Source organism: Lactuca saligna, chromosome 5 (assembly GCF_052625555.1).
Source record: "Lactuca saligna cultivar CGN05327 chromosome 5, ASM5262555v1, whole genome shotgun sequence".
NCBI lineage: Eukaryota > Viridiplantae > Streptophyta > Magnoliopsida > Asterales > Asteraceae > Lactuca > Lactuca saligna.
The window spans coordinates 287306926-287323853 of NC_136421.1; the positions used below are offsets into that span (position 1 = coordinate 287306926).

The following is a 16928-nucleotide window of genomic DNA, read 5'->3' on the forward strand; positions in this document are numbered from 1 at the left end:
ACCAAAATACCTAAAGAAGTCAACTGGTCAACCCTTGGTGAAAGTCAAAGTCAACGGTCAAGGTCAATAGTCCATGTTGACTCAACTCATTGAGTGACGCTCACTGACTCGCCGAGTCCTTCCAGGACTTGGGAAGTCATGAAAACCCTAACTAACTCGTCGAGTTGGATTATCCGAATCGTTGAGTTCATGCAATCCATTTCTTGTCCAGATGATTTTAAGCTACTCCAATGCTCCATTTGGTAGATCTAGCCTCCTAGGGCCTAGTTACCATGTAAAGTTGAAAACTTTACGTGCATGCAAGGCCTTAAGAGTCAAAACTAGGCTAAAGAATAAGTTTAAGACAATGGTAAATACATATATTTACAAAGACTGGAACTTTGTGACAATAAGGGGCTAAAGATGTGAAGATATGAAGTTGCAACGTCATATCTTGCCCAAATCCAGAAATACTACAACAACACACTAGAAAGGGTTCTAAACCCATGCATGAAGAGATCTAGCTAAGGGACAGCCAAGGTAACAACTTGTTACCTTCAAAGTGATGCTAAGATGGAGTAGAATTCGGATCCACAATTTCTCCTTGCTCCAAGCTCCTTGGGCTTCAAGCTCTTCTCACCAAAGTCCACTTTCCAAGCTTAATAACACACAAATATGGAGAGTAAATACGATTTAGGGTTTTTGAGCTCAAGGGGGGCTGTAAGGGAGGCTAATGGAGGCTAATGACCCGTTAAATAGGTTGCAAAACCTTGGAAATTAAGGTTTCATCCTCTAGCTCCAACTCGTCGAGTTATGTCCTTCAAATCATCGAGTTGGCCACTTAAGGCACGTGGCCAAATTCGTTCCTACTCGACGAGTCAGGGCATCCAACTCGTCGAGTAGACCTTTCAAAATGAATATAAGGTTGTAAAGTTTATACTTGAGAGTTGGGGTGTTTCAACATTTCCCATTATAGATTAATAACATTTCCCAAAATACCTTTAGTCAAAACTGGTCAAAATCCACAAGTCAACCCAGCCAAGTTAACTCAGGGCTCGTACACAAGTTTTACTCCGGAGGTACGCAAGGCGTACTCGGGCTTTGACCGCATTCAGGAGACTGACCAGGTACACACCACATACTCTAGATTACCCATGGCATACGCTAAGATTTTCATATTCTCAATAAGAGCTTAATGCATTAAGCTCTCACGTCCAAATTCCAGATCCAAGGCCAAAATACCACTAAGAGTTATAAAGTTTCCAAATTTATGACTTTGCGTGCCCATTAAGTGCTTAATACACAAAATCCCTACTTCTTAACATATTAAGACCTTCAAGAGCATGCATGGGGAAACAACTAAGCATCCAGACCACATTTTTATGACTCAAGACCCCTCATAAGGTCTGAAATGATGACTTATTTGGTTAAGAGCATGCCATGCTCAAGAATCGCCATATTTGGGACCAAAACTACCCTAAATAAATAAATTGCTAGATCTACAAGATAGGGTGATCAAGTTATGAGTTTTTTACCTTCTGGAGGTTGCTAACAAGGTGAGAATCCTATATCCAAGTTGTTTCCAAGCTCTAAAGTCCTTGTACCAACTTCTTCATCTTCTAGAACACCACTAAAGCACACAAATGAGCTTAAAATGAACTCTTCTCACTTAGGGTTTGCTGAGGGGCGTTTTATTAGATGGAGGTTGATGAGGGAATGAGAAATGATGTGATAATGATGCTTATATATGTACCGAACCCTAAAAATTAGGGTTTGAAGTTTTCCCACGTACGCCTAGCATATTAGGGTTCGCCCTTGTATGCCCTTCGTACAATACGTACACCCATCGTACTACCCTTTTGTCCAGAAACAACAAAATGCCATTATGGGGCATTTTTCATTCTTTCTTATACTCAAGGACGAAAATTCAATATCTGTTCATACATAGGGTAAAAATTGAAATTACCTCATCACCGGGACGTTGGATATATCAATTCATAAGCACAAACTACCTCAACTCTTCTTTGTTATTAAAATGGTTAGAGGAGCTCAAAGCATATTTCCTTAGTCAAAGTCACAAAACCAATGAAGCATGCAGTTTTGTGAAAATCAACTAGCAATAACTTTTAAGAGTTACCAAGTCCAAAAGATAATCAAATGCTTACATTATAATTATGGAGAAATATTTCCATGTCTTAAATGAAATGAAAACAAACATATAAACCAACATCACCAACAAATTGAAAGTCCATTACTGAACCAAGAAATCAACCAACAAAATAAACATCCATTCATCCAAGCTCATGATCAAGGACAAACAAACACAAGAAGAAGTTTAACCAGGAAACATTCCTATAAATTTCAAACACAAGTTCATAAGAAGTCTTGAAAGTAACTAATCATCCATAGGTTAAACCAACATCACCCAAAGATAAAACTAGCCTAACCTGGCTAAGATTAAGTAAAAACAAGACAAATTAGAAATACGAAACATTGTTCAAGATGAAAGATGAAAAAGTCTTCAAATCTTCAAAATCTTCTTGAGAGAAAAATGTCTCTTCTCATCTCTAGAGTTCCCCTTTTCTCCTCCAAAAACTCAGTCAAAAGGGTCCCAAACCCAGATGAAAAAGATTCCCAAAAGTATCCCACCAGCTTCCCCCAAATAGAGGCAAAAGGCTAAAATTCGGATCCTTAACAGTACGATCCATGCAGACCGCCTAGATACGATGGTTAGGCCAATTTAACCCATCTTCAAATGGGCTTCTTTCCTCACTACTTCAAATCTTGCTCTAGCCTATATGCAAGGTTCTTGATAGCCATATTTGTCTTCTAAATTCTCCCATGATGGCCTATTGCTCCATTTATCTTCCAAAGCATGTATTTTCCATCATCATGCTGGCAATAAGTGCGATTGTCTTCTTCCTTGCAATCCAAGTCCAAGAGTTCCATAGCTTAGCCCATAATCAAACTGCAAGCTTCCAAAGGTCCTGTATTCCCTCCATCCTCCGTGTTAAATAGTCTTATAAATCCTGCAATTATGCTCAAAAGACTAGAAAGTACCTGATAAAGATCAAAATAACAAAAAAGAGAAAATATGCATGAGCATTAACTAAATGAGATAAATTGAGCTAAAATAAACTAGGAAAAGAAGTGAATAAAATGAAACTATCAATCACCACAAATTTAGCTAAGGATTAATCTCCACAGATTTAGCTAGGCGTTAATCACCACTGATTTAGCTAGGGATTAATCACCAAGGATTTTGCTAGGGATTCATCACCACAAATTTTGCTACAGATTCATCACCATGGAATTTTCTAGGGATCAACTACAATGGAATTTGTGATGGAAGATCTACTATGGAATTCGCCACAAAATACGACCACAGAATACACGATGGAATACCCTATACAACGTATTTCATTATTTTGTTACATTTGCAACAAAATTATTGTTTCCCTTGCAAACCCTCATTACGGGGATATTTTTGGGACAAAAATGGTTCGTTGCAAATTCCATTGCTAAGCGCCTTTTGCAATGGAATTTCATCTTTTTGCAACATATTCTTTCTATTGCAATATTGGTTTTTTCTTATAGTGAACGGATGTAATGATATTGTTGTAACTTGTGATTTATATTCAATTTTTTTTGCGATCCATGAACTAAGTCGCATAGCCAGGCGTGTTCTACCTCCTCGGCCGTGGGTGTGACGAATTGGTATCAAAGTTAAATTAGCTATAGACAACCTGTATCCTCGAACGAGGAAATATAACTATAGCTACAAGGTTCTAATAAAAGGTATTATTAATAAATAAACTACTTCTTGACTACTCATGTGAGAGGTAACCGGTTTGAAGGGTCGATTAGGTTGCTTGATTTCAAAACGACTTAATTGCTAAAATAGTCATACCCTCCCGTGTTTCGCGTCTGGCCCTCATCCATGCTTAGTATTCTTGGAGTCCAAAACAAAAATTAATAATACTACAAACCTCACCAACAATAATATATAAGATTTATATATACTCTAATCCACGATGAGAGCACTTAATAAAAATTCTAATAGACCTTCAACTAAAGCTACCAAGTCAACCCTTTAGGTCAAACTCCTCAACTAAGGCTAGTATCGTACATAGGTCATACCATAAATAAACATGGAATGTGCACCTGTGTTATTTATGGTCGAACCGGTGAACAACCAACCTTGTGCGATGAGTTTGACAGACTACAATGGTTGAGAGTTTTAGAGATTGAAGGATGTTCTCAAGATTCACTGCAGATACCAAGTACCCTAGAATCCTTACATTACATACATTTTAAAAATCATAAGGATACTTAAAAGTCTATAATGACATCCAGATTTTCCTGATTTACCTAAACTCGAAGGAGAACAAAGAATCAATAGCTCTCCTACCTTCGTAACAGAGAAACCCATAGTTCCCAGACGATCACTAAGTAGTCTCCAAGCTTCTATCTCCCTTATCTTCCAAAGATGACAAATATCCTTCTAAATACTAACCATCTAAAGAACCCATTAAATGGGAGGACTTCGAAGAAGAGAATGGAATGATTGAAGATAAGAAACCGGTAGGAAAAAGCATGGAAGGAGAAGGACTAACAGATGAAGAGTCCACCATTTAACTACCACCAGTGTACTGCCTCTACTAATCAATTTTAGGTGGAATACCCCGTGTAGATACTTCTAGGGAAAGGATTCCTTCTCATTCCCAATGTGATACTTCCACCTATAGGAAGCTAAAATTGTTACAAGAGTCGTAATGGTTCACAAAGACTCTAAGAGAGAACCAATACTATCAATGAACAATGCCAACAAGTCATCCATGACTCCTCAAGTATGTTCCTCTCATTGGTAAGTCTACTAATAATGATGTGCTTCTCCTAATTGAACAGATTGTTCAAATTAAGCCAGAAAATCAAATCGATGATACGCAACATGGATGTAGTAGAATACGCCACTCACACTCTAGGTTAGAGAGTCGGAGAACTCAAGGGAGAACAACATGATGAAAATGGAACTGGCCATAGACTATGCCATCATATCAATTAACCAAAGAAAGGTCGTTACCCATGGTCACAAAATTAATACCCTAGAGTATAGAGTTCGACTGATCTAAACCATATATGGTATGAAAAGATTGTAAAAAATCAAAGGATGCGTGAAACTCATAACCAGCTCGAGGAGTTAGACAATCTGCTATTCATACACTTCAAATCTCTAACAAGGTTACCTAAAGCGATTTGTACCCTTAGGTTAAGGTTAGGGATCATAAGAAGGAGATTACATGCAAACATTTGTCCTTGCTTTATCTCTCAGCACGCAAAGATTTTCCATTACTAACCATGTCATGTTTGGAAACTGGGTGTAACAATATGTAGTTAGAATACAAGTGTTTATGCTATGAAGTTGTTTCAAAGGTCGTAAAAATAAACAGTTAATATCCCTATCATTTGAAATTGGGAGGATTTAAAATTTCTATCTATCATTTGGAAATATGTTGGATTTCCATAATCAGTCACTCTTCCTCGTTATCAATTGAAATTGTTAGGATTTCAAATCTCCATCTATCATTTGGAAATTTGAAGGATTTCCGAAATCGATCACTATCTCTCTATCATTTGGAAATCTGTGGGATTTCCAAAGTTGATCACTATCTTTCTATCATTCGTAAATTTATAGAATTTTCAAAATCGATCAATATCTCTCTATCATTTGGAAATTTGTAGGATTTTAGGAAATCAGTCACTCTATATATCATTTGGAAATCTGTAGGATTTCAAGAAATCAATCACTCTCTCTATCATTTAGAAATCTATAGAATTTCAGGAACAAGTCACACAAATACACTATCATACGATACGACCCAAACATGTTTTTTATGACTAAAGTGGTTACTGGTATGCTTCCAAATTAACAATGCTTATGCTTCTATATTATTTGATTCTAGTGCCGATGGGAGCTTTATTGACCATAAGTTTAGAAGCATGCTAAACCATAAATCCTACAAACTTAATAAGGCTTATACAGTAGAAATAGCAACGACCAAGTAGAAGGCACCTTAGAAATACTTACCAATTTCCTTCACACCTTGATTAACTACATCTTTCATATCAACCTAATAACTATAACCATTGGAAGTATCTATGTGATTATCAGAATGGATTGGTTATCACCTCACCGTGTCGAAGTCTTATGCTATGAAAAAGTCGTCCGAATACCCCTACCCAACAATAAACCCTTATGATTTTTGGAGATAAATCAGGGAAGAACCTAAGAGCTATTTCTTGCATGAAGGCAAGAAAATGTTTGAAGAAAAGATGCTTCAATTTCTTGGCCGATGTGGTGGATATGCAAGGCAAGGGTAAGGAAATAAAAGATATTCCAAAAGTATGTGACTAACTGGAAGTATTCCCAGAGCATCTACCTGGAAATACCATAAGTAGATGGGTTGAATTCCAAATTGACCCAATTCTGGATGCAGCGCCAATGGCAAGTCTCCTTGTTACCTAGCACCATCGGAAATGCAAGAACTATCCAGTCAAATTCAAAAGCTAACTGACAAAGGAATTATTCGGCTAAGCTTCTCTCCCTGGAGAGCTCTGATATTACTTGACAAAAAGAAGGATGGATCTTTCAGGATATGCATCGACTATTAAGAGTTGAACAAAATCGCCATAAAAAATTGATACCCACTCCCAATGATTGATGAACTATTCGACTAGCTGCAAGGATCCTGCTACTACTCGGTCTAATATCTGGTTATTATCAACTACAAATTCAAGAAGAAGACATTCATGACTTGGTACGGTCACTATGAGTTCCTGTTATGCCATTCAGTTTGACCAACGCACCAGCCATATTTATGGACCTTATGGATTGGGCGTGTGTACCATATTTAGATAAATTCATGATTATCTTTATCGACAACATTTTAATATATTCACGAACCAAGGAAGAACATGGCCAACACTTGCGATTGACTATGGAACTACTAAGGAAGGAGAAAATTTATGCAAAAAGCTCTCAAAATGTTAGTTGGGGATCAACAAAATGAACTTCCTTAGCCAAGTGGTCAATAGAAAAAGGATTCATGTCGACCCTGCCAAGACCAAAGAAATTAGGGACTGGAAAGCACCAACAACACCAACCAAAGTACGCCAATTATTAAGGCTTACAGACTATTAATGGAAATTCATCGAGAACTTCTCCAAAATAGCGAAGCCTCTCACTGCTATAACCCAGAAAGACAAGAAGTTCGATTGGGAATACAAACAAGACTCTGTCTTCCAGGAATTGAAAAACAAATGTTATGTAGTGCACTAATTATGCCCCTTCCAGAGGGAATAAAAGACTTTGTAATATTCTGCAATGCCTCTCACCAAAGATTAGGATGCATGCTAATGCAAAGGGATAAAGTTATCTCATAAGCATGACTTAGAATTAGGAGCGGTAGTGTTTGCCCTAAAGATTTGGAGGCACTACCTATACGAAACAAAATATGTCGTGTCTACCGACCACAAGAGCCTTCAACACCTTTTCAATTAGAAAGAGCTCAAAATGAGACAACAAAGATGGGTAGAATTGCTAAATGATTATGAATGAGAATTTTGTTATCATCCTGGTAAAGAAAATTTCGTAAGAGACGCTTTAAGAAGCAAGGAATGAGTAGGACCACTTCATGTAAAGGCTCTGACCCTACCAATCCACTCCAATCTCACCACCCAAATTTGAGACACTCAACTGAAAGCTCTCAAACCCAAAAATATCATGGAAGAAAACCTTCGAGGACTAGAAAAATAGTTCGACATCAAGGACGACGGGACACGATATTTCATGAACCAAATGTAGACCCCAAGGTTAGATAAAGTCAGGAACCCAGTCTTAAATGAAGCTCATAAGTCTAGATATTTGATGCATTTCAGTTCAGATAAGATGTATCTCGATCTTAAAAAGCTATATTATTGGCCGAACATGAAGGCAATGATTGCCATATATGTCAATAAATGCTTCACTTGCTCCAAATTCAAAGCAGAGTACCAGAAGCCATCTGGTCTACTACAACAACCATCGATTTTGGAATTAGAAATAGGAACAAATAGCCATGGATGTGATAACAAAGTTTCCAAAAACTTCAAGTGGTTATGTCACCATTTGGGTAGTGGTTGACCATTTGACAAAGTCCACCCATTTGTTAGCCATCAAAGAAACTGGTGAAATGGAGAAACTCACCAGGACCTATCTCAAGTAAATAGTTAGATTTTATGGTGTGCCAATATCTATTATCTTGGATCGAGATAACAGATCCACTTCCAGATTTCAGCATCATTACAATGTCACACCCCCAAACCAAGGATGGCGGAAACGTCCGGGGATGGAGGACTTCATGTATAGTATCATAACCACAATTGCAATAGTAATTTAAGCAAACACAACCAACATATATATATATATATATATATATATATATATATATAATTGAAAGAGTTACATCATTGTATGAATTACTTGTTTCCAAATCAATTACAATATGTTGACAAAATATGAAATGTTAACGTGCTAACGTCCCATCCTCAAAAATGCACTTGGTTACCTGTTTAGTGATTTCCCGAGAATACAAGTTGTTTGAAAAAGTGTCAACACAAAGGCTGGTGAGTTCATAAGCTTTTGTTTTAAACGTGATAAAAGCCTTTCACTTGTAAATGTCATGTTTGTTCCAGAAAAATCCGATATTTTCCTTAAAATGTGTAATGTAGTCGTATATCCAAAGACCGAAATGTATAAGTAACCTTTCTCACTTGTAGAAAATAATGTAAGTTTAAATCGACATAAACGCGTTTGAATTCAATGAAGTTCCCATAAAATTCCTATGTTTGTTAATACTTTCTGTGAGTTATTATAAGCATGCTATGACCTAGTTGGCCTGAAACGACGTTCTTCGTGCATCGGAAATGTTATGACATTTGTCACCCCAGACCTGCCGGTCTAACAGTTGCATGCAATTAAGGTGTGGTTTTGTCAAACCCAATATATATCTATATACAACTATCACGCTCTCCCTCCAGGAGACTCTGGTTACAATACAGGACTTATTGGTAAATGTGAAGCGAATGTCTCATAAAGTCATTAACGAATTTACGTGTAATGTAATGAAAATCCCTTTTTTGTATAAATGTACCCTTTTTGTATGAGTGCATTATGTAATGTATCATAAACTATACCTATTATAGTTTATCAAAACAAGGGTAGTAGTGGTAATGTACGAAAACTATGTTTAACATAGTTTATTCAAATGTTTGAATGAAATAGATGTATTTTGATTATAACAATTTTGTTATCCTTTATATTCCACACACACACACACATATATATATATATATATATATATATATATATATATATATATATATATATATATATATATATATATATATCAAAATCCATTTATTAACTGATGCATGTCTATATACTAAGACAAAATGTCATTTATTTGCAACAACATACATTCACATAAAGATATACACTTTGCTCAACATGTTACAAGGTGAAATGAAGTTGTTAGCATTTTTCTGTTATTAACATTTTCCGTTACTGTTTTTAGAAAACTTATAGAAAATTCATAACAGGTCTAAATCGGAATCCATAAATTCTGGGAGTTAGCAAAATGAGACTAGTTTGTTAATAATTTTTCTTATAATTTTTAGTGACCTCCAACTTAGGTGAAAACATCCATAAACACATACTAGTTCAGATTGGTTCTTGAAATGATAGACAGTTTTGTAAAAATCACCATAAATTGTAGAAAAATCGTATGGAAATGTGAAAGTAGCCATTTTAAAGCTAAAAACTTGAACTACTTTCACCTCATACATTTTTGAAAAATAAAAGTTGACCAAAAAAGTCTGTGAATGGAGTCCAACTTTTCTGATGTAAGCTGTTAGAAACATTTAGTTGTGTTCTTGGTGATTTAACTTGTATTCCCCCTTTAAAACTTAGAAAACATGAAAATGTAGGGGTATGAACTCACCTTAAATGGTTTCAGTAGTTGAGTGTTGGAGATGAGAAGTGTTCAACTCAAGAACACTTGAAGATGCCTAGAAGATTTTTGAGAATCTAACACCAAAGTGATGGAATTTGTGTAAGAAATCTATGATTCGAGTAGAATGGAGTGTAATTATCACAAGGAGGATGATTTATACCTACCAAGAGTGTAAGAAAGCTTGATGATCAGCCTTGGAATCTCGAAATTGATGGAGAAAGTTAGAGAGAAAAGTTGAGTTTGATCTTTCGTGAAATGAGAACAAGTGAGTGAGAATGAGGAGAGAGGATGAGTGTCCAGCTCTAAGAATGTGGAAATAGCTTGTGAGAGAGGGAAAAGTACAAGTATGTCACAAGGTATGGTGGGGAGTTGTGTGGGTTAGTCATGGAGTGGGTGTGGTGGTTGCTTGTATCATAAGTTAAAGGAAAGTCAACACTCCACCTTTATTACTCCAACCACTAAATCTTGGATAATATTTGCATTAAAAACGTGATTAATTAAGACATATGGGTCTTAATATGTTAAAATAAAGTTTTGGGTGAAAATCCCGCTTTAAAATGATGAAAAACGGGCTTAAAATGCTAAAAATATTGAAAACCGGGCAAAAGTTGTAAATTTCCAAAATTCTGGCCGAGGTTGCTAGGGTTCGGCTCCTTAGGAGCTTAGAACCGAAGGTGGGTCTCGGTTGTTCATAGGGATCGAGAGAAGGGAAAGAAGGAAGCGAAACTAGGAGGAGGGGCGAAAGTGAGGTGCGGTCATCAGGCAAGTTTCGGTCATCGGGGTTTCGGTCTTCAGGGTTTTGGTTCTCAAGGTCTCGGTTCCCGGCTGCTGAGGTTTCGGTTCCGGCTGCTTCTTGGTTCCATAGGTTTCGGTTCTCCTAGGGTTCGGCTCTTAGGAGGGTCTCGACTCCAAAGAGGATTTCGGCTCCTAAGAGGAGTTTCGGCCCCTTAAGACTATTTTACTCATTTTTACCCCGTTTCAAGCCGTTTTTGACCCGGTTAAGGGTCGGGATGACCCGAGTGATTATAAAAATTTATGGGAACTCTTGAGAGAGATTTGGGAGAGATTTAAAATAGAGAGAGATAGAGTGAATACGATTGAGAGAGGTTTCGTTTGTGACATTTTTGAGTGTCCGGTTTCGCATTAGTAATTACACAATGTAAACCGTAATATACAAGGGCTAATTGAGTCGTCCGGTTTGACTTGTTGACTTTTTTTGACTTTGACTTGACCCGAAATTGACTATTGCCACATCATCCCCTCGTTAGAGGGAATTTCGTCCCGAAATTTACGTTTTGGTTGGGACTTCAAGAGTTTGGGAAGAGATGAGGGTATTTTTTTTTCATTTGATCTTCGCGTTCCCGGGTGAACTTGGGTCCTCGTTTCGCGTTCCAACGAACCTTCACTATGGGAATATCACTTTGTTATGTTCTTTTGACCTCCCGATCCATAATCTCAACTGGTTCTTCCACGAAATGGAGACTCTCATTTACTTCAATTTCGTCGAGGGGTATCACAAGAGTCTCGGCGGAGAAGCACTTTTTCAAGTTTGATACGTGGAAGGTAGGGTGTACGTTATTAAGTTCTTGTGGTAGTCGGAGTTTTTACGCCACTAGACCAATCCTGGCAAGGATTTCAAACGGTCTAATGTACCTCGGGTTTAGTTTCCCTCGTTTACCGAAACGTATCATTCCTTTCCAAGGGGAAACTTTCAGTAGTACCCGATCTCCAACCTGAAATTCTAAGGGTTTGCTTCGTTTATCCGCGTAACTCTTTTGCCAATCTCGGGACGCCTTCAGTCTTTCCCGAATTTGAACAATCTTTTATGTGGTCTCCCTTATTATTTTAGGACCAGTGAGGGTGCTATCAGGGACTTGCCCTTTAGCTAGCAGAGTGTCCCCCACTTCTGCCCAACACAGGGGTGATCAGCACTTGCGACCATCAAGAGCTTCGAATGGGGAAACCTTGATGCTAGTGTGATAGCTGTTATTGTAGGAGAACTCAATAAGCAGTAAATGGGTATCCCATGCTTTACCAGAGTCTATCACATAGGCTCTCAGCATGTCTTCTAATATCTGTATGGTTCGCTCGCTCTGCCCGTCAGTTTTTTGATGGTAGGCCGTACTCATGTCTAGCCTAGTTCCCAGAGATTTCTACAAGGACTGCCAAAATCGCGAGGTGAATCTACTATTGGAGCTAAAGAACGGTCTAAATGAGTGGGTTAAGATGATCGATTCTAGTTGATATGAAACTTCCCAACAGTTAGCATGGATCTAGCTGTAAGAAATATAGGTAAAGGATATCTATAACATAGGATAGTGTTTTCATATTTTTGTGAAAGGCCATAGATGAGATAAGTAACGAGAGTCTTCTCCGATACGAGTGAGTCAAGATTGGGTAAGAGATTCGAGATAGTCTTGATGCGTTGACAATATTGAGAGATTATGAGATACCCAATAGACATACTTCGAAGTTCGTTATCAAGTTCAATGGTGCATAATATTCGAGACTAACCCAACGGAAGGAGCGGTGGTATCGGGTTCGAGAATCATATTCATCATGAGAGGTTGAGACATAGTGTCATAAATCCACATCTTGACAATGGCGTCAAGATTGTGCCATTCTTCATCATTGTCGTCTTTTGGTTTGAAAACGCCAGTGAGATGCCCTAATACTCCAAAACCATGATAATGAGTTTGAAATAACTCGCGTTAAGAATCGTAGGTTAGTTCATTAAGATCAATGATAAGCAGAACGTAAGCCGTAGTGTTCGTGATATCGTAGGGTTTTTGATTGCTCATTTTGAACAATTAGGAAGATAAGAAGAATAGAAATGATGGAGGAAGGTGGAGGTCGGCATTCTAGGGTTAAGAGTCGTCGGTTTTAAAGAGGGAATAAGGGAGAAGATAAAGGAAAGAAATAATAAAAGAATATCAAAGCTTTGATACCATGTTTGATATTTTTTTCCCAAGAATGATTATGATTTCTTAAATCAGAATATATACAAATACAATGGGTTAAGTATACAAGCAAAATACATAACACAATATATACACTAATAGTGGCATGTGGTAGCCAAGCTCGGGACAAGCCACACATGATAGGCGGTGTTCACCACGGCCATGTAGCAAGCCACGGTTCAAACCCTAGCCATTCCCTCAACCCTTATAACCCTTCTTTAAATTGTTACATGATAGACGAAAAGTACATTAGTTATCAATTGTATGAGGAGAAATCACAACCCCTACACACTATAGAGAAATAAAATATAAAATATGCAAAATAAAAATTGTTACAGAAAAAGATATTTAATTATTAAGTTACAATATATAGGAATAAAACGATAAATCAACTCCACTCAATCGTATTGCTTTTGGTCATCGTGTCTATAGCTAATCAACGGTTATGACCAGTAAAAGACTCGGAAAATCACATGATTTAATGATGAAATCTTGGATATTAATTTATTATTGACATCGATCTATATATTTGGCAGCTTCCTGGTATATTAGGCAAACAGGATACTGACCCGTAGATCCTTCGTACTAAAATGGTCCAAAAAGTTACATCGATCTATATATATTATACGCATGTTTCAAAAATCCCACAAGAAACAATATCAATGTATGGAAGATGTATTAATTTTGACTATTCATGTTGCTTGATCCACGTGAAACCTTCAATTAAACGTGCATGATTTGATGTTTGAAGCATCCCCGAAACCGAACCTAAAGAAAAAAGATGTTGTATCGAATGATTATTTTGACATAATTGATAAAACACTTTAATTTATGACTTTGGAATAACAATGCATGTAAATAATTAGCGTAAATCCAATTCTACATTGTATATATGCTTCAATATATTACTTTTCCTGGAAAGACACGCAAAACGACATATAAAATCATCAAACCCTAAATGGATCAAGAAATACATAAATACTGGCTGTTTAATTATTTCATCAAAAAGAAATCAAAAAATTACAACTGAAGTGAAGGGTCGAATGTCTTATCATTCATCCAATGACGTACCTTCCACAATTCACTAAAGATTAAAGAACTAATACACAAGGATATGAATGAAACTCGGGAATCTCAAGATCATACCGAAGAAGCTGGTTCGACCATGTAAATAAACCCAACTTATATATATATATATATATATATATATATATATATATATATATATATATATATATATATATATATATATAACTAAATTAAAAATCTAGATTAATCTTGTATATATAAAATTAGGAAAAATACTTGAAAAAATAATTTGGTAATTAATCGATCAGCATCGGTTATCTATTCTTAAGGTTGATCTTCTCTCCTTAACCAAAGCTGCTCGTGCCAACATTATGTTGTTGTTCCCCAAAGAAGAATCAAACACAGTGCAATCTATCCAGTCTTTGAGCAGATCTTCGTGTCCCCATATGTCTGGGATCCAAACCCGACCCGCCATCTCAACCCGGTGCCTCTTTAGCTTCTCTCTTCCACTCTCCTCCACCACGGCCAACCTCTCTTGTGGTTGTGGTGGTGGTGGTGCAGGTGTAGTCATGTCTCCTCCGGCCGCCAACGAAGAACAAGAAACATAAGGTTTTGTGATCCCTTGAGGAGCATTCTTGCTGACCATGCACCCTTGATCTACATGATCAGTCTTCTTTACAACATGACTCATAATAAGCTGATGATGGGTTCTCTTGAAATCTTGTGAAGAAGACGATGGTGATGGTGGGCCATGGTGGCGGGTGCTTTCCAGATTAGGGTTTTTCTGGGAATCCATTGGAACGTCCATGACATGGTGGTGGTTGTGGGTGGTTTCAAGATGAGACTTTTTTTGGGAATCTACCGGAACGATGACATGGTGGTGGCGGTGGTTGTGGGTGGTTTCAAGATTAGGGTTTTCCTGGGAATATTCCATTGAAACCATGAGTACTTCTTGATCCTGTTGGTGTTCTTGGTGGTTTCTCATGGAGAAAATGCAGATGAATCTGAGTGTACGATCTTTCGTGACTTGTTATATGGAGAAGAAGAGAAGAGAAGAGGGTTAGATATATATGGGAAGGGGTCAATATGGAGGGTGGTACGTGGTGGGTGGTGTGTCATATATGTGGTAATGCATGAGGACACAGAGTGTGAGTTTTGTATGGTTTATGAAAAATGAACGTGTCTTGTTTAACATGGGAGTCTTTGGATGTGACAATGTGTGGTTAAATCATTGCAGAGGAATTAGCAAGTTAGTATTGATGGCCTAAAGATCTTTTGGGATGTATATATATAGTCCAAAATATTAGTTATTACGTATGTTTAATTCCTCGTATAACAATTATTGTATATATAAAAAAAATATAAATATTTATTAAATTAACCTTTACTGCTCTCAGTCTCTCACCTACCAAATACTTCATTTATTGTATAAAAATAAACATTGTAGTTAATTATTTTTTTTATAACAAAAGCTAGATAAGACGTTACAAAGTTGTGGCTTTCTTTCTTCTTCGTTTACTGCATTTTCGCGATTACAATAGTTCTTTTTAGTTTTTAGAAATGATATCCACAAGTGTTTAAAAGTTGTTTTCAAAGCTTTAGTTTTTTTTTTTTTTTTTTTTAAGTGTATAGAATTCTGTATACATGATTTGTTTTTATATGGAAAATATGGTTTGACTATAGTACTTGAATCTAAATCGCCATACTTTTAAGTGGTAAAATTAGATAATTAAATATGTGTGAAATGAATTACACACTTAAAAAGTGTGGTAAAATCATATTATCTATTTCTTTATAGTATAATTCTCAAACTTATAACCATATTTTAATATATCTATTTCGTCTCAACCTTATAACCATATTTTAATATTTATATCTTTTATACTTATAAATTAAAAGTGTGGTGCAAAAGTACACGCTTTCATGTATTTACGAATAATAAAAATATATAAAATATGGTTATAAGTTTGAGACTTATCAACTAAGGGTTGTATTGTAACACCGTAAACTTTCAATGAAAATTTTCATTTTTAAAACACATAAAAACTCATGTCACATTTTTCCAAAAACCACAATTGTCTCAAATGTCAAACAAAAATCCACAAAATAAGTGATAGTACTCAGAATCCTCAACCATAGTCTCGAATAGGTGTGTACAAACAAATCGACGCCTTCCCACGATCCTGAGAAGTACCTGAAACACATATCACACAACACGGTAAGCACAAAGCTTAATTAGTTCCCCAAAATACCACATACACAAATAATAAGCTTCTCATTGTTATAACTCAGCATGTTCCCCAAAATACCACAAACATAAATAATAAGCTTCTCATTGCTATAACTCGGCATGGACCCTCCGGTCTCATGCGTCTCGGTGTGGACCATCTGGTCATGTGTCTCATTAAAGACCCCCCGATCTCACCCTTCAGTCCTATATCTCAATGAAGACCCTCCGATCTCACAACTTGGTTTGGACCCTCAGGTCCTAACTCAGTAAAGCACATAACAATATAACATATATCACAAAGATAAAATGTATGATATCACATAACTCAATATAAGCACATATGACCCTCCGGTCGATAACTCAAATAAGACCCTCTAGTCACTTGGTGTTACCAATTAGGTAAGTATAGTGATAAGACTCACCTCGTAAGTAAGCAAGTAGATCTAGCACCCCACGAACAATCTAGACTCCGCCTACATAATGTAATTATCTCTAATAAGCAATTTGTAATAACTACTCTAAGATGCTAAGCTAACTCTTCTATTAAATCTCAAAAAGGATGAAAATACCATTTTACCCCTCCATGGTCTCTAAAGTCCACAGTTGAACAAACCCTAAGAGCCAACGAAAGTCAATGCTCAAGTCAGCAGTCTATGTTGACTAAACTCATCCAGTGCA

General features: G+C 36.7%; 1 protein-coding gene across 1 annotated transcript; it reads right to left on the reverse strand.

The window, feature by feature from the left end:
- Window positions 1–14259: 14259 nt before the first annotated feature.
- Window positions 14260–15089, reverse strand: LOC145048137 (uncharacterized). The gene has a single exon (XM_078996553.1). The coding sequence runs from the start codon at window positions 15003–15005 to the stop codon at window positions 14325–14327; it is 681 nt and encodes a 226-aa protein (XP_078852679.1). The 5' UTR covers window positions 15006–15089; the 3' UTR covers window positions 14260–14324.
- Window positions 15090–16928: the final 1839 nt, after the last annotated feature.